Source organism: Capsicum annuum, chromosome 6, assembly GCF_002878395.1.
Source record: "Capsicum annuum cultivar UCD-10X-F1 chromosome 6, UCD10Xv1.1, whole genome shotgun sequence".
Lineage (NCBI taxonomy): Eukaryota > Viridiplantae > Streptophyta > Magnoliopsida > Solanales > Solanaceae > Capsicum > Capsicum annuum.
The window spans coordinates 227,055,580-227,071,725 of record NC_061116.1 but is presented as its reverse complement, the minus strand read 5'-3'; the positions used below and the strand labels follow the sequence as shown (position 1 = coordinate 227,071,725).

At 29.9% G+C, this 16,146-nt stretch overlaps 3 protein-coding genes and 2 long non-coding RNA genes across 5 annotated transcripts; 3 read left to right on the top strand and 2 right to left on the bottom strand.

Moving 5' to 3' along the window:
* Positions 1-4,090: 4,090 nt before the first annotated feature.
* On the top strand, positions 4,091-5,483 carry LOC107874561. Its single transcript, XM_016721325.2, has 2 exons — positions 4,091-4,354; positions 5,142-5,483. Exons 1-2 carry the CDS (start codon positions 4,306-4,308, stop codon positions 5,333-5,335), a joined length of 243 nt encoding a protein of 80 aa, XP_016576811.1. The 5' UTR covers positions 4,091-4,305; the 3' UTR covers positions 5,336-5,483.
* A 291-nt stretch (positions 5,484-5,774) lies between these two features.
* Positions 5,775-7,317, bottom strand: LOC107874559. The gene is made up of 2 exons (XR_001675536.2): positions 6,839-7,317; positions 5,775-5,956 (listed from the first exon to the last, which is right to left on the bottom strand). It is a non-coding gene; the product is annotated as an uncharacterized LOC107874559 (long non-coding RNA).
* A 932-nt stretch (positions 7,318-8,249) lies between these two features.
* Positions 8,250-9,929, top strand: LOC107874558 (non-specific lipid transfer protein GPI-anchored 5). The gene is made up of 3 exons (XM_016721324.2): positions 8,250-8,654; positions 9,329-9,430; positions 9,612-9,929. Exons 1-3 carry the CDS (start codon positions 8,333-8,335, stop codon positions 9,758-9,760), a joined length of 573 nt encoding a protein of 190 aa, XP_016576810.2. The 5' UTR covers positions 8,250-8,332; the 3' UTR covers positions 9,761-9,929.
* Positions 9,930-12,722: 2,793 nt separating this feature from the next.
* Positions 12,723-14,002, top strand: LOC107875276 (non-specific lipid transfer protein GPI-anchored 5). Its single transcript, XM_016721923.2, has 3 exons — positions 12,723-13,248; positions 13,490-13,534; positions 13,669-14,002. Exons 1-3 carry the CDS (start codon positions 12,933-12,935, stop codon positions 13,779-13,781), a joined length of 474 nt encoding a protein of 157 aa, XP_016577409.1. The 5' UTR covers positions 12,723-12,932; the 3' UTR covers positions 13,782-14,002.
* A 719-nt stretch (positions 14,003-14,721) lies between these two features.
* On the bottom strand, positions 14,722-16,146 carry LOC107875275. Its single transcript, XR_007056879.1, has 2 exons — positions 15,306-16,146; positions 14,722-15,187 (listed from the first exon to the last, which is right to left on the bottom strand). It is a non-coding gene; the product is annotated as an uncharacterized LOC107875275 (long non-coding RNA).

The window sequence follows — 16,146 nt, the reverse complement described above, 5'->3', positions numbered from 1 at the left end:
CAACAAATATCGCAAAGAGAGAGAAAATAACAACGGATGAGAAGAGAGAAAAAGATGCTTTTTTTTCTTTGTTCCCCGTTATATATTAACTAACATTTGAATCAAAGTATAAATTTAAAAACTTGTGGGTTATTTTGAAATTTTTCAAACTTTTTTAAACCATAATGAAGTAATTGTCACCTCTACTCAATTATTAAGACTTGTGTCACCTACACCTTATTTTAAAGCTCTTTTGTCACCTGTGACCCAAACCCCCAAGTGACACGCTAATTAAGAGTTAAATATTAATATATATTGGTTACATATCATTCAAAATTGATTCTATTTTCTCTGTCTCAAAATAGCTAGCATATTTATGCGTAAAAGCAAGTCCGAACATCATGATTATCAAAAAAATAGTTGACATATTTTCTAAAGTTATTTCTCTCAAAATAGTTGTCCATTTAAAAGATCAAAAGAAAAATTAACCATTTCCTTCCTGACTCTACCTTATCATTAATTATTCTTAAATTAATGAAGATTAAAGAATTAATAAGAAATATATCAGTCAAATCACATTTCTAATTAATAAGGAATATATCAGTCAACATAAATTTGTCGATTACTTTGAAAAGGAGGAAATAATGTATAACAATTAATGACCTTATCCATTTGTTAAAATATATTTGTGTGTGTGTGTGTGATATTTATATATAATTGCAATTTATGAAATATAAATTCAAGTCTTTGAGGTTATCTCTATTCATTTTTCGTAGTTCTTCGTCTCTCATTACAGATGGTAACATGCACCCTTTAAATAAACAAGTAAAAAATTGGACAGATAATAGTTGAAACTACTGCTACGATAAGTAAAATTTTTAGACAAATCAACTTCAAATTAATACTTTTTCTGTTATTTAATTTATGAGAAGTTTTCTTGAGAGTTATTTTTACTTTTTAGTAATGATTTTGTTGTTATTGTTGACTTACAAAGAGATAAAGTTAAATGAAGAGAAGAGAAGAATAGGTAACAACGAATATCAAAAGATGACATGCTTAAATCTTTTAAAATATATGTTTGATATTATTATTATTCTTTTTAGTGTAGCAATATTTGTAGTTAAGTCAAGGTCAAATTAGATAAAAGTAACCAAATTAAAATACGGTAAAAATTGTGCATCGAGGATAATTTTTGGCCCGGGGGGAGGAAGGGGGAAATCCAAACTAATTCTGAGAATATAATGAAGTAATTAAATAATGAACATATTATTATTTATAAATTTTAAAAGGTAGAGATGGACACGCAGTAAAATAAAAAATTAAATTATTTTTGACAATTTGAAATGTATTAAATTGTAAATAATATAATAAAAAAAATAAAATAATTTTTTTTCTTTTGGCAATTACACGATTGTTTTTACTCATATAGATTTAGTTAGAGGTGGAAAAGGGGTAGAATATTAACAACCTAATACTTTTTAGTTGTGATAACATAATAAAGAAAATATAAAATATTTTTTTTTATAATTACATGATTGTTTTTCTAAAAAAATATTTAGTTAGAGGTGGGGGGATTGGAGTGGGTTTGATCGAATTTTTTTCCCATATTTTATTAAAAAATAATATGATAGTTGATTTTTTAAAAAAAAATAATATGATTTAACATGGTCGGACGAAACATTTTAGTATGAAGTGATTAAAAATAATATTTTACTATTATCCGTGCGTCGTGCGGGTACGCATACTAGTATTATTATATGTAGTAGTGAAAGAGAGAGTTGAGACACAGAAAATATTTTAAGTTTTCAACTATATTCACTATATAAAAGAGAGTAATTATATTAGTGAAGGAGAGAGTTGAGACAAAAAAAATATTTTAAGTCTAACTATATTCGCTACAAAGAGAGTAACTATAGGTTGAACATATATTCAGGGGGGTCATCTGAACCCCCCTTCGGTGAAAAATTACACTATTTATATACGGTTAAAATTATTTTTTAAGTATATGTTGTATATGTTGACCCCCCTTTGACTAGTTCGTGTGTGCATTTTTGAATTCCGATCCCTTACTGAACTTCTTGGCTCCGCCACTGCGTTGAAGGAAAGTGTTTTTGTGATGGAGTTTTGGACTCTTCAAACTAATCCGAAATTGCTTTAGTTATATATTGTTATGAGCCGTTATATCCCGAAGGAGATACGTCAAGAGATATACATACATTCAAATGTCAAGTTCCTAAGATAAAGAAGAAAAAAAATACATTATTGTGAAAGCTACTTGAATCTTAAGAGTAGTGGATTATATATGATGGTGCACGTATTAGTAATTGAAGAGAACCGAAGCCCCCACTGCATGCATGCATAAAGAAATTTAAGCAAATTTGATCGTGTAATCATCATGTCAATACATATGTACTAAAATATTACAAAATAAACGTTAACTTGGAAGAATAACGTACTATAAATTAAAGACATAAAAATCCCACAATTTCATACCCAAACTCATTTTTGTAAATAAAAAGAAATTGTGACAATAGACCGACAATTATTACTCAAATCTTCTTACGCGCATTACTTTATGTGATCTTTGAATAAATCCTTATTCTTGACTTTAATATGATTGTTGCTGAATGATCAGCACTAATAATATTATTTGGTTTATGTATTTTGTTTTGCATATATAGAACTGTAGTAATTAGTTAATGCCAGCTTCATTGTCAACATAAATACTAGTGAGTATCAGAACATTTCAAGTTGCGTAAACGTGTGAAATTTGAAAAATATATATATGATGCTTGTTAGCTTAATTAATTAATGGTGATTAAATTTATCAATAAATACCCCCCAAAAAAAAAGTTTTACGTGATTTGATTCGTCTCAGCTGTAAGCAGACGAGATGAACAACCAGTTGTGACATAATAATACTTTTTTGTCCAATTTAAGAAAATGCACTTCCTTTTAACTCTAAGAATGTGATTTTTCTAACTATAAAACTAGTTTAGACTTTAAATTTCTTATTTTACTTTTAATACTTAAAATAGTCATATATAAATATGTATGACTCATTTAAATCATAAGTTTCAAAAAAAGTTCTTTCTCAAACTTTATGCCCAATAAAAGTATATCACATGAATTTGGAAAGGGGAGATTTCCATTAAGAGTGTGAATTAGAAATATTAAGTAAACCATGACAAATATTTCAAGAGAAAATAACATTACAAGATATTCTCCTGAAAAGGTTTAACAAGTAATTCTAGCACATATTTAATTCTTAAAATCTTTTTGTCTAAATTGTCTCCGAGTTTAATAATAGTGAGGTATATTAGTATTCTTTCATCTCAAATTATTTATCGTGCTTCTCTTTTACATATTTTTTAAAAAATTATTTATTTAGAAGAAAAATTTAACTATTTTACCTTCTTTATGTCTAAAGACATAATCTCTCATTAAATATTTACTTTATTAAGATATTTATAATACAAAATAATAAATAATTTAGACTAATAACTATTTTTAGAAATTATAATAAATAATTTTAGACGAGAGATACTAGATAAGAAAAGAATTAGTCTATTATAAAGTTGTGACCGACTATGATAAAGGACGTCCTTTAATAAAAAAGATAAAATTTGTAGCTGACGAAATAATTTGTGACTAGGCTCAAATTTATGTTGCCACGTTATGTGAATGGGGTCAATGTTGCAAAAAAATCAAACTGTTGCCATTAGTGTTAATACAGCTGTTTAGTTGTTAAATGATTAATTCAAATTTGTGGTGCGAGTCGTCGAGTAACCAATAAAGTTGTTGTCATGCATGCTATCCGAAGGTTATGGGTACAAGAAGAAGACACAATCTTTTATAAAAATGTAAAATAATACTACGTGCAATGCAATAAACTTTTATACTTTTTAACTCTTTTTAAATTCTACATATAGCAGGCATTTTAATACACTAAATTATTCTTTTATTAAATTCAATGGAATATGTTGGCAAAAAAACAAATTAACTCACTGTCGTTAGTGATCAAACAGTTGTTTATTTGCAATATCTGACGAAAAAAATAGTTTGTGGTTGACAATTAAAGGCCACTTTCCTGGTAACTAATCTCCATAGCCAAAAGAATCTATCATATATATACTCCACGTATTGTAAGGTTTAATTTGATTGGGTTCAATTATTGATATAAATATCCCTTTTTCACAATCTATAATAATATAGTACAAGGAACTCATCCAAATTATATATTTAGTGTGACCAAACAACATAAACAAAGTACTCTTGCAGATTTAGTTTGTCCTCTTAAAAATCTTTTTTTTCCCAGAAAGACAAATGGGAAAGATTACAACTTGCATCCTTCTCGTTGCTGCTGTTTTTCTAGGTAATTACTACACAGTACGTAACATGCTTTTTTCATTGTTGATTTGTACTTTTTTTTGGTTTCTCATCCGGTGTTCGTACTCACATTGGAGTCCGATTAATTTGGATTCGCACCGGGTAGGCCTCATTTTGGGTAGTGTTCTCGACCTCTGGTTAAGGTTGGAGCAGTCTCATTCGCTGCACCACAATCCATGTTGGTATTGTTAATTTGTACTTGTTATAGCCTATACATACAGACATACATAGATAATTTCTCGAATTTTATTTATCGATCATTAACTATGGAGGATTAAGTAATTAGACGGAAGAAGAACAATAAGGATTAAGTAAAACAGTGTTAATTTTTACAATTCTTTCTTGAAAAAACAAATTTTTGGAAAAGCTAGATCAAAATACAAGACTCATAGCTTTCTAGTATTGTTCTGTTTGGCTGGATAGATCCATAATTCATCTTATGGGTCAACAGTTGTGGTAGGATTTTGTTTTTAAAAAAAAAAAGAAATTGATCGTGATTTTGAACTTGTTCTTTCCATACTAACCTTGCTTAATTAATCGAGTTAGACGAGATTTTGTTAACCTTACTAGGAAAAAAAATAAGAAAAATTTCTATGTTAAATGATGCTTCTTAATTGTTAAAAAACACACACACATATATATGTCTTTTGGCTGAGGAATTTCAACCTTTTTGCTGAATGAATGCAATTTTCATTTCATTGAGAGAAGTCGTAAACAAAATGAAATTGATTATGATTGTGTATTAAGTATCTCTTTTTTTTAATTGGACGCAGTTGGAACGATGATTCCATCAGCTATGGCACAAAAATGCTATCAGATACATCCAGAAATATTGTGTGATGAAGGCAAAGTTGAACCAGAATGCTTACCTTTCTGTAATAACAAATTTGGATCCTCTGCTGGTGGACAGTGCATTGAACAACTTGGCTTTAATGGTCCTTTTTGTGCATGTGATTATCCTTGCTAGTCATTTTCTTCTTTTAAATTTCTTCTTCCAATAAAGTATTTTGTATACAGACAGTTACATGTAGTTTTCGTTTTATTTTTTTTATGTACCATCATTATAGAAAAGTGAAATTCTATATGAATATAATTAATTTACTTTTCATGAACTACATATTATCTGAATGCAACTATCATTTAAGTGATCTAATAATATAAAAACTTATTTATATATAATGTCAAATTGTAGAAGTTTAATTAGCTCTTATGTATCATACTTTTTCTGCAGTACTCTTTATTAGTGTTAGGTCATTCTCATTAGGTCCACATTACATTACAACTTTAGATAAAGCAATAGGAGCCATTACAACTTTGGATAAAGTAAAGGAGTTTCAAGATTTCATATATTAATTTACTCGGATAATTAATGAGTTAAAAATTAGATTGAGGCAGTGGAACTTAGATTAAGAGATGAATGAATTATTTATTAATTTTGAAAATTACAATCAGCAGTGGAAAATAAATTGATGAAATATTTAGTAGAAATATACTAATACAATTACACTGATTTATGCTTCAGCCCTGTTTGCTCATCTCTTGTATCTTTTTGGTCCTCCACATTAACCCTTGAATTTAGGGAATTGAGCTGCAAATGTTTTCAAAAAAAAAAAAAAAAAAATTAAGATCAGATGACCCCATTTTGCAATCAACATGTCATGTAAATAAAATGTATATGGTTAGAAGTTATATATAAAGCGTATTATAATGTCACGAGTTTTCAAAATTTAAAACTATTTAAGAAGATTATAAAACAATTTTATAAACAAACATAATTTGATTATAAATTCTTCAGATAAAAATATTCTCTCCTGTGAGATTTGGGCAAACTGATTTTAATTTGATATATGTGACGTTTAAGAGAAATAAGAAGTTATTTATTAGTTTCTTCTGAATCTATTCTTAAATTAGTGAAATATTATTTAACAAAAGATAGTTTCGATTAAAAAAAAAAAATCTTAGTTTCGATTAAAAAAAAAAATCTTATAACCATCAAGAGGTCGTTTTGTTCAAAACAATATTTTTTTCAGATTATAATTCTGAAATTAACCGCTAATAGATCATTCCATCTTATATATGAGATCGATTAGATAATTTCATGATTTTAGTATAAATTCTATCATGATTTTATCTAATATTCACAAACAATATACTAAATATTCACCCGTCCACGTGACCAAATGGCTCCTAAGACTATTAAATATAACGTCAATTTCGTAAAAAATGTGGGAGAGAACTTTAAAAAACAGATAACATGGATGTGGTATAACCCCAATCCATGTTATTAAATATAACGTCAATTTCGTAAAAAATGTGAAAGAACTTTAAAAGACAGATAATATGAACGTGGTATAACCCCCGATCCATGTTACCAAATGGCCCCTAAGACTATTAAATATAACGTCAGTTTCCTAAAATGTGTAGGAGAACTTTAAAAACAGATAATACGATCACGGAAATGATTAATTACCTACGATATCCTTCCTGGAGCAGTCTGTGTCACACTTCATCTCACAAAAGGTATAACCATGGCCATCTTCAGAGCATTGTTTGTGACATGTATGGTAGCAATCCCTGTATTCTTCCTCTGTGGCTTCTGACATTGTTGTTAACACAACCATGCACATCAGAAATACAGCAACAAGCTTTTTCCCCTCCATATTTGTTTTTTAAAAATTTATTATATTTTGATTTTTAAAATGTTTCCTTGGACAATTTTTTAATGGTCATGGCCTAGTCTATTTATAGGGGTTTTAATTAGAACTTGTAATGTACTTATGTTGGAGAATAAACCTTCAAGTATGGAATAGTTTTGTGGATTTCCTGTTTTATAGTGCATCTGTTAGTTTTGCCTTAAACTAAGGTTAACCCACTGAATGGTGAAAATATGTTCCTCACCATTGAAACAATAAATTATTAGAAGAATATCTTTTTTCCATATGGCATATATTGGTTAGCGAGTCAATTATATTCATTGGGTATTTGTTACATAATTTTGATACCAGATAATGGTGGGGTTAGAATTTTTACCTAAGGAGTTCTTAAGTGAACATATACGAACTAACCGAAAGGAATTCGACATCTACTATATATACCTAAAAAATAATTTTAACCATATATATATCATATATTTGTTTATCGAAGGGAGTTCGGATGAACCCCCTTCCCAAGTGTAGCTCCGCCCCTAATACTAGATAACTCTATATGTCAAGATTTATTAGAAAAATTGATTAGAAGAAAATGGGTTCATATTTTGATTTGACACATAAATTTCTACTTTGTATCGAAAGTATGGGCCTTAGATAAATTAGTGCCGGCATTCTACATCCGCCTTTGTATAATTTGATAAATTTAAGTAGACTTTTGAAATTTGTGATTTTAAATTGATAATGTCATAAAATTTGTGTGTATTAATTATAATTTAGACTTCTAAATTTATGTCCTAAACATGTCAAATGCCACCAACATTTATTTTTGACTATAAAAACTTTCTTTTCAAGGGTAAAATAAAAATAACTTTTAACAAATTTAGCTTCTGTACGTGTTGTAGAAAGTAACCTTTAATGTGCTCGTACACGAAACAACAAACATTTAATTTGTTGAGAAACTTTTCCATACTACGACTTATAATATTTCCTTATTGGAAGAAAACCAAAACCTTTTCAAACAAAATATACTAATAATGGAAGATCACCTAATTAGGTAAACAGTTGTCAAATGGAGTAATAGATTATAATAAGTCCTCATAAACTATTTCTTTATTGAATTTTAGTTATTAGCTAACCATTCATTAGTTTAAAAGTTGGCCAACAAAAATACCTATCTTTTCTTGTTCTTTTGTACTAAAAACTTTGGTATATAAACCCCAATAGCTGTTCTTCCTCTTCACTCAAAAATTCATCAACAACAAAAAGAATATAATCAACCAATCCTCTTTTTCTCTTTTAGTCTCAAATTAAGAAAAATGGCATCCAAAATGAATGTGATGGCTCTAGTTATGGTTCTAAATGTGGCCATTTTTTTTAATGGAGCTTTAGGTCAATCAAGTTGTATGACTACACTAGTAGGATTATCACCATGTTTGAACTATGTTAGTGGAAATTCATCAACACCATCTTCATCTTGTTGCACATCACTAGCTGGTGTTGTCCAATCCAATCCCCAATGCCTTTGTATGTTGGTTAATGGTGGTGGTTCTAATCTTGGCATTGCCATTAATCAAACTCTTGCTCTAGGATTACCTAGTGCATGCAATTTACAAACTCCTCCTCTCAGCAGGTGCAATGGTAAGACAGCTTTTCATTCCACAGTCGAACTTCTCTATAATGATGTTGTTTCTTCAGATATTTCTTGGTTGATCATGTAGCGAAATATTGTTATAAAGAGCATATGATATTACATAACATGAAAATTGATTAAAAACTTGATTGTTATAGTGAAATGTTGTTAATACGGTCTGTACTAGGCAATATTTAAACAATGAGTTTAACTTCTATTAACACGACTCACAATGCAGAAGAAAATGTTATATTATCAAGCCATGTAAAAGATAATTACAAGTAACGTATCTGTCCAATGAGATTAATATAGAAATAAGGCAGTTAATTAATCTGACCTAATACAATAACTTTAAATACACTGACAGAGCTGGCAGAGCTAGAATTTAGAACTCATATATATACTTCAAATCATAGTTCCGCCAATTTTAGTATCGTTAAGTCCAAATTTTGTGTTTTTATATATTCACATATATACTAAATATATATAAAAATTTAATTCGGAACCCAATACTCGATATTTCTATTTTCTATGCTTCAAATCATAGCTCCGCATCTAGATTCTGTTGGTTATAAAAATTATTTACACCACAAACATTTATAATGATTGAATTAATTAAACTTTTATAACATCTACATGTATAATGAACTAACTGATTGTTTTGTGCATAAAAAAAAAATAGCTGCAAATGGACCAACTGCTTCAGTACCAGCAAGTTCTCCTACAGGTTCCACTACCCCATCTGATTCCTCTAATGAAATCCCAGCAACTCCATCAGGAACAGGTACAATTCAAATACAAAAAATTATCATCTCTCCTATATATAAGAATTTTAATTTAACATGCTATATCACTTACGTAGCAATTACTTGTAGTTGACCTAATAGTATAAAAATTATTTTATATTGTGCCAGTGTACATAAGTCAAATAACTCAAACGCGCACAAATGCTTTCATTGGTGTAGGTACTACAGGTTCTAAAACAGTTCCTTCAACACCTGGATCATCAGCAGCAGCAGGAAGCAACACAAAAGTTTCTATGACTACTACTTTAGTTGGATTATTCCTCCTATTTGTTGCATCATCATCTGCTTTGACTACAAGGGGATTCTGAGTTTTTGGAGAAAATGTTATTTTTATGTCAATCTTGTATTACTAATATTTACTGTTATTATTATTCTTTTGGTTCCCCTGTATTAGTATGAGTGTCACGTTTGTTGTAAATTTACCTATATATTATTGTTGTGGCTTCATTTTGAGTAAGTCGCAGGAGGGTTCTTTAATTATTTATCTTCTATTTTCTTGGCAAAATGTAGCTTCATAAACTATTGAACTGAAATTGTTACGTAACTACTAAAAAAAAAAGTTTAGCGGCGGACTAATTATGTAGTTGTATAGCAACATTCGTTCCTAATCCTATTTAACGAGTAATTTCTGATAGCTACAAGTAAATTAGTGACAAATTCGTGACAAAATAAGTAACTAATTTCAGTTTTTTATGTGTGTATATATAGGTAATTTAATATACAAAAAAAATAAAAAAATCTAGCGACAATTAGTTCAAGGCAATAAGCTTATTGTCGCTGAATTATTTTTTTAGAGGCAATTAATTATTAGTGAAAATAATATTTTTAGTATTCTTTGTAAATGTCCTATAGTGACATTGGAGCCGGTAACAATTAACCAATGTCAGTAAAAATTTAGCACTCTTTATTAACGTATTTAATATTACCATTAAAAGTCTTTATTATTGCAGTGATAAATACTTATCTACCTAGTAGTTTAGCTTATTACACTGATTAGGTTAGTACTGTTTTTAAGTAGCCTAATCTACAACATAACTCTCTGAAAATATAAACTTTGATCATGTGCATGGTAGAACATATAATGTTTTAATTAATAATGTAATGAAAGTTCTTGGCCAAATGAGTATTTAACAGAGAGTAGAAAACAAAATTCACAAATAAATAATTGGCTTGTATTTGATCATTTGGAAAACTCAATTAATTTATCGGATTGTTAAATAGAGTCAGGTCAATATTTTAACTTTATAAATTTTGAACTTTTTTTTAACTCCAATTTAGTTATTGAATTCACATTTAATGAATTTCTTAATATAAATATAAAATCTAAACAAAAGCTATTGAGCCATCTGACTACGTATAAAATATACTATAACTTCAAATCTATCTAATTTTTACATAATGACGAGTCTTCTCCAAAGAACAATTGGGATTAAATTGTGTCATTATGTCACACTCAATTTCAACTCTATTGGGAGCTTTAGCAACTTCATCCATTCACATTTAATTGATAATTATATTAATACATTAAATCTTCTGCTATATACAAGATTTAAAAGAAAATCAAATAATTTTATTTATATTTCTGTTAGAAACAGTTTGCACGATAACTTTCTTTTGATTTGTATACAGAGAATGTGAAAATTGACTTTAGGTGGCCAAAAAAAAAGAAAACGACTAACCTACCATGCCGACCTATTGAGTTTGACTAAACCATTGATGAGCATTTAAAATTTAGGCAGCTTCGCTGGAGCTTTTTGCACCGTCTACACTTTTGTCCTTATGCTAAAGAGTGTAATTATATTGATAGAATAGAACAAAAAAAAATCCATGAAATAAGCTAAAATAATTATAAGCAATTATTTATGATAAGTAAGATTAATACTAATACGTAAAAATAAGATAAATAGCCTGATATAATAAATAAAATATATTAATACAGACAGACCTCTTTATGAGAGGCAGAACTATATTTGCTTTAGAGAATTCATTCGAACCCTCTTCGAGGTAAATATAATTAAAAAAAAAATATGCATATATAATAGATATTGAACTCCCTTCCATTAATTCGTATATTTACTTCTGAACGACCTCATTGAAAATTTTAACTCTGCCACTGCTCTCTATAACGTCACATCATTATAACATCATTTTCCCATTGTAGCTTGATTTTCTCCAAAATCACTTTATCGTGTTATATTTTACTTTTCTATAACTGCAATGACGCTTATATAGCGATACAATCTTTGTAACATTTCTTCTTTATAACAACATACTCAAATACTATATAATAATTTATAAAAAATATATTATGTACAAAATAAAATACCAAAAATATTAATGATAATCATCATAGTATCATGAACACAGTAAATTTCAAGTACGAATATCTAATTTAAAGAAAAAAATTATATTTAAATGATGCACATCAATTATTTCATAAATTCACGAAAAAAAAGACTACTAATATTTACTTTTTTGTTATATATATATCTAAAAATTACACAAATACACAACTTATATTTTCAATATTACAAAAAATTCCAACTCCCTAAACATATTACAAAAATCTCACATATACACAAACTGCTATGTATATGTCAGCTATATTATATTTATTCATAGGGAGAGAGAGTAAAGTAATTATGGGAGAAAGTGTAATTACTTTTAAGAGATTGGTATTTATGTTATTTATAATATATATTCATGTCTTTTCTAATTTTGCGTATTTTTATTTATAGAAACTAAATGAGATTTGAACATCATATATAATAACACCTCTATATTGCAGTCACGATACTTTCATATAAATGTTGCCACTATAGAGAAGTTTGACTATATAAAGATTATTTGAAAGTATATACTTTCGTCATTATAATTTATATGATTTAGTTTAAATTTCACAAAGTCTTAAAAAATGAAACTTATGATCTAAGACGTGTTAATACTTGCATGGCTTTGAAAATATATATGTTAATAAAATTTACAACTCTATAATGGGTAATATGAAAACAGGGAAAATTAATTAGTATTTTCTAACTCAATAAAAGCATCATTCTTTTTTTGAATTTGTATCACATGGACCGTATATATTTTAGTTTAAAAAATCCTTTTTTAAGCTATACATAATATAGTACTACTCTCTTAGATTTGCTGGAAGATAAGCTACAATTGTTAACCAAAAATTTGACAGCTAGCTACTTTTTGAAACGTGTAGACTATAGAGTGGTGTTTGTCTATATGTTGTCAATTATAATAAAGTCAGAATGTGGGAAGTAAAATTAATAAATGGTGTATACACATGGATTCGTTATAAAGGTAGCCAAAGTTTGGTCACCCACATAACCCCCATCTGTCCTTACTAAAAAATTTATTGCACCATCTTCCCCGTTATAAACACTGTCATTTCCATCAAATGCTCCAAAATTTAGCAGCAGACCAAAGTAAGATATTGAGAAGGAATTAAATTAAATTGAAGAGAAAATGAAGATGTTAACAAGTGCAGTTTTTGTGGTTTTGGCTATTATTGCAATACAAGTTAGTGGTCAATCAGATGATTGCCAACAAGTGATAGTTGGATTAGCACCATGTTTGGATTATATACAAGGGAATGCCACAAAACCGTCATCAGGATGTTGTACACAACTAGCCACTATTGTGAAAAATCAGCCACAATGTTTGTGTCAAGTGGTTAATGGTGGTTCTGCATCTTCTATGGGAATTAATGTGAATCAAACACAAGCTATGGCTCTTCCAAAAGCTTGTAATGTTCAGACTCCCTCTGTTAATATCTGTAAAGGTAAAGCTAAGCTCATCAACTACACTGCTTTTTTCGATTTTTTATTTATTTTTTTGGTTCAAACTCTATATATATATTATGAAAATACTTATACAAAAGTCTCACCTCATAGTTGGTCCCGAAAAGGATTGGGAAACTACATTTTTAATAAAAAATAATTTATATTGTGACAAAAGACGCTTGCAGCTGGAGATTTTTCGAGTTTTTAACTTGTTTTCTCTGTCAAATATAAACATTTCAGCTACTACTCCATCTGGTTCTCCAGGGTCTCCTTCTACTCCTTCAGGTACGAGTACAAATAGAACTTTTAAAAAAAAAAAAAATGTATAATGATATAAGAACAAAACCAGAACTTTACGAAAACTAAGTTTTTGGATGTTTTTGATGTATAAATAATCTGTTGTATACGTTTTTTGGCAGGTGGATCTAAGGGTGAACCAAGTGGAAATTCAGGATACAGAGTCAAGCTGCCATATTCTCTCTTGTTTACCCTTGTAGTTGCAGCATCATTTGCCACGGTATTCACCATCTAAGCTCCACTATTGTTTGTATTGTGTTTTGGACTACTTTGGAGTGTGGAGTTTGTCAACACTTAGCTTACTCGCTTACTCGCTTACTCTTCTCTATAATTTTTGTATACCTTTGGTTAAGTTGATGTAAACTTTGCAATTCACTACTAGGCAGAGGCTTTGATAATCTCTGTTAAATTTTGAGATGTACCAGACTCTATTATCAAGATAAGAGTTAATTTCTAGTGGCGTACTCATGTTGGATAAATCTATTCCTTTTCATACGACTAATACACGGCAACTACTCCTAAGTCACAAATTTGTGGATCTGATTTAGGGCAGGTTCAATGGTCAATTGGACTTGGTATTAATGTTAGTTCAACTTAAAACTCTTTCGAAAGCCTGCTCAAAATGATATGCATAGATTATTACCATCTAAATTACTTGCAGATCTAATGTACACGAGTAAAAATCCAAACTGTCAATAGATTCTGCTCTGGTAGAAAATGTTCGATCCATGACTAAATCAGTTCGTACTCGCTCGCACAAAGAAATACGAAACAATATTACTACCAATATTTTCTGTTGTCATCGTCCCTGTACGTGCTGCATGCTAAGATCAATCATGCACGACTAAAAAATACAGATTAACTGCTCTCAGCTTTGCCATCTTGACCCAGTCCGACTAAAAAATACAGATTAACTGCTCTCATCTTTGCCAACTTGACCCAGAGCGACTGAACGTATCACGACTTGAATGAAGTTTTTGGGGACAAAAACTATGAAGAAATCAGTAGATACCGGCGTGCATTTCTTTTAGTCGTCTCAACACTGAGAAAGAGTTGTCATTTGCCAAGTACAACAGAAGCAGTCTAAAAGTGAAAAAACATTTCTGATGCCATAAGAGGTGGGCATGTTCATGTAACAAGGAAAATATTATGCATGATTCAGCAGCAGCATAGACTTCTCAAGCCAAACAACAGTATTAGAGAAACAGAATAACAAGTTCCTAAGTTCCAAGTACAAAAGTAAAAGCTCTTAAAACTTAAAACATCAACATAACTAGAAAATCACTGCAGTACTCTACAGCAGCATAGACTTCTTAAGCCAAACAACAGAATTAGAGAAACAAGAATAACAAGTTCCTAAGTTCAAGGACAAAAGTAAAAGCTCTAACAGCAGCACAGACTTCTTAAGGCAAGCAGCATAGACTTCTTAACAAGAAGTTCCTTAGATCAAGGACAAACGTAAAAGCTCCAAAATCCAAAACATCGGATAACTAGATAATCACTGCAGTAGTAACTACCAGATTTGTCGAAGGACCCAGAGACTGCAAGTATCCTACAGCAAAATGAAAAACAACAAGTGGTGCTACCATGGTGAGCACAGAGAGAACATCCACTTCAACAAACTTCTTCGAACAGCGCCAACTAAAAGTGTTACACACAAAGAAGTAAACAAATAATAAGCAACTGTCATAGCACATATAAGCTAAATAACAAGTCAGAGACAGAATATCAAAACAGATAAAAACTAGGAAACTCTTACCTTATCAATGACGATATGATCAATAATATCCATAGGCAAGATGGACTTTTCTTGAGAAGAAATAAACCACTTAACAGGGATAATGGACTGGCAAGAGGAAAGCTGATGGAAAGATTACCGAAGACCAGGAAAAGAAAATGATACAACTAACTATTATTCCCCTTCCCAATTTTCATTCCCAAAAAACAGAAAATTGGCCAAGGGGAAAACAACTTCAAGAGGAAGAAGTAGCGATTGGATCCTACTCAAACTGAGAAGAAATTACATGAACACAGACAGAGGGGTATGATGAACCAGCCAATTCAGGCATTCGAGGAATAATAAGGACTCAGATATACTAAATATCCTATCTAATCAGAATTTGGATCTACAGAGAGACAGAGAAGGTCAGGATGCAGATTGGATAAAAAGGCTAAGGAGTTTGGTAACTGAACAAAACAGAAGTCTAAAGGGTAGCTAACTAATATGGTAAGGTCTAAGATATATACAATATCTCTGACAAACAGAATATCTATAGGAACATAAAGAGGCTATAAGTATGAACAGTCCTATGATAACTAGAATCAAAAATGAGAATTGATTGTTACGATGAATTGATCTCCAGAGCATTAAAGATAGTTGATCAAAGGGTTCTGCAACCTCTACAAAGAACTCCAAGCTATCTATCAATTACTGCAATAGGGGCATCCCACTCAACACCCAGCTTCTTCTTCCATTGACCTATGCACAAGCACATACATGCTCCATTTGTTGAACCTCACATAGTCTAACCACATCTGCACATAATACATGGGCTTCAAATGTATCCAAAGACAGTCAACCAACCAGCCATTGCTCATGT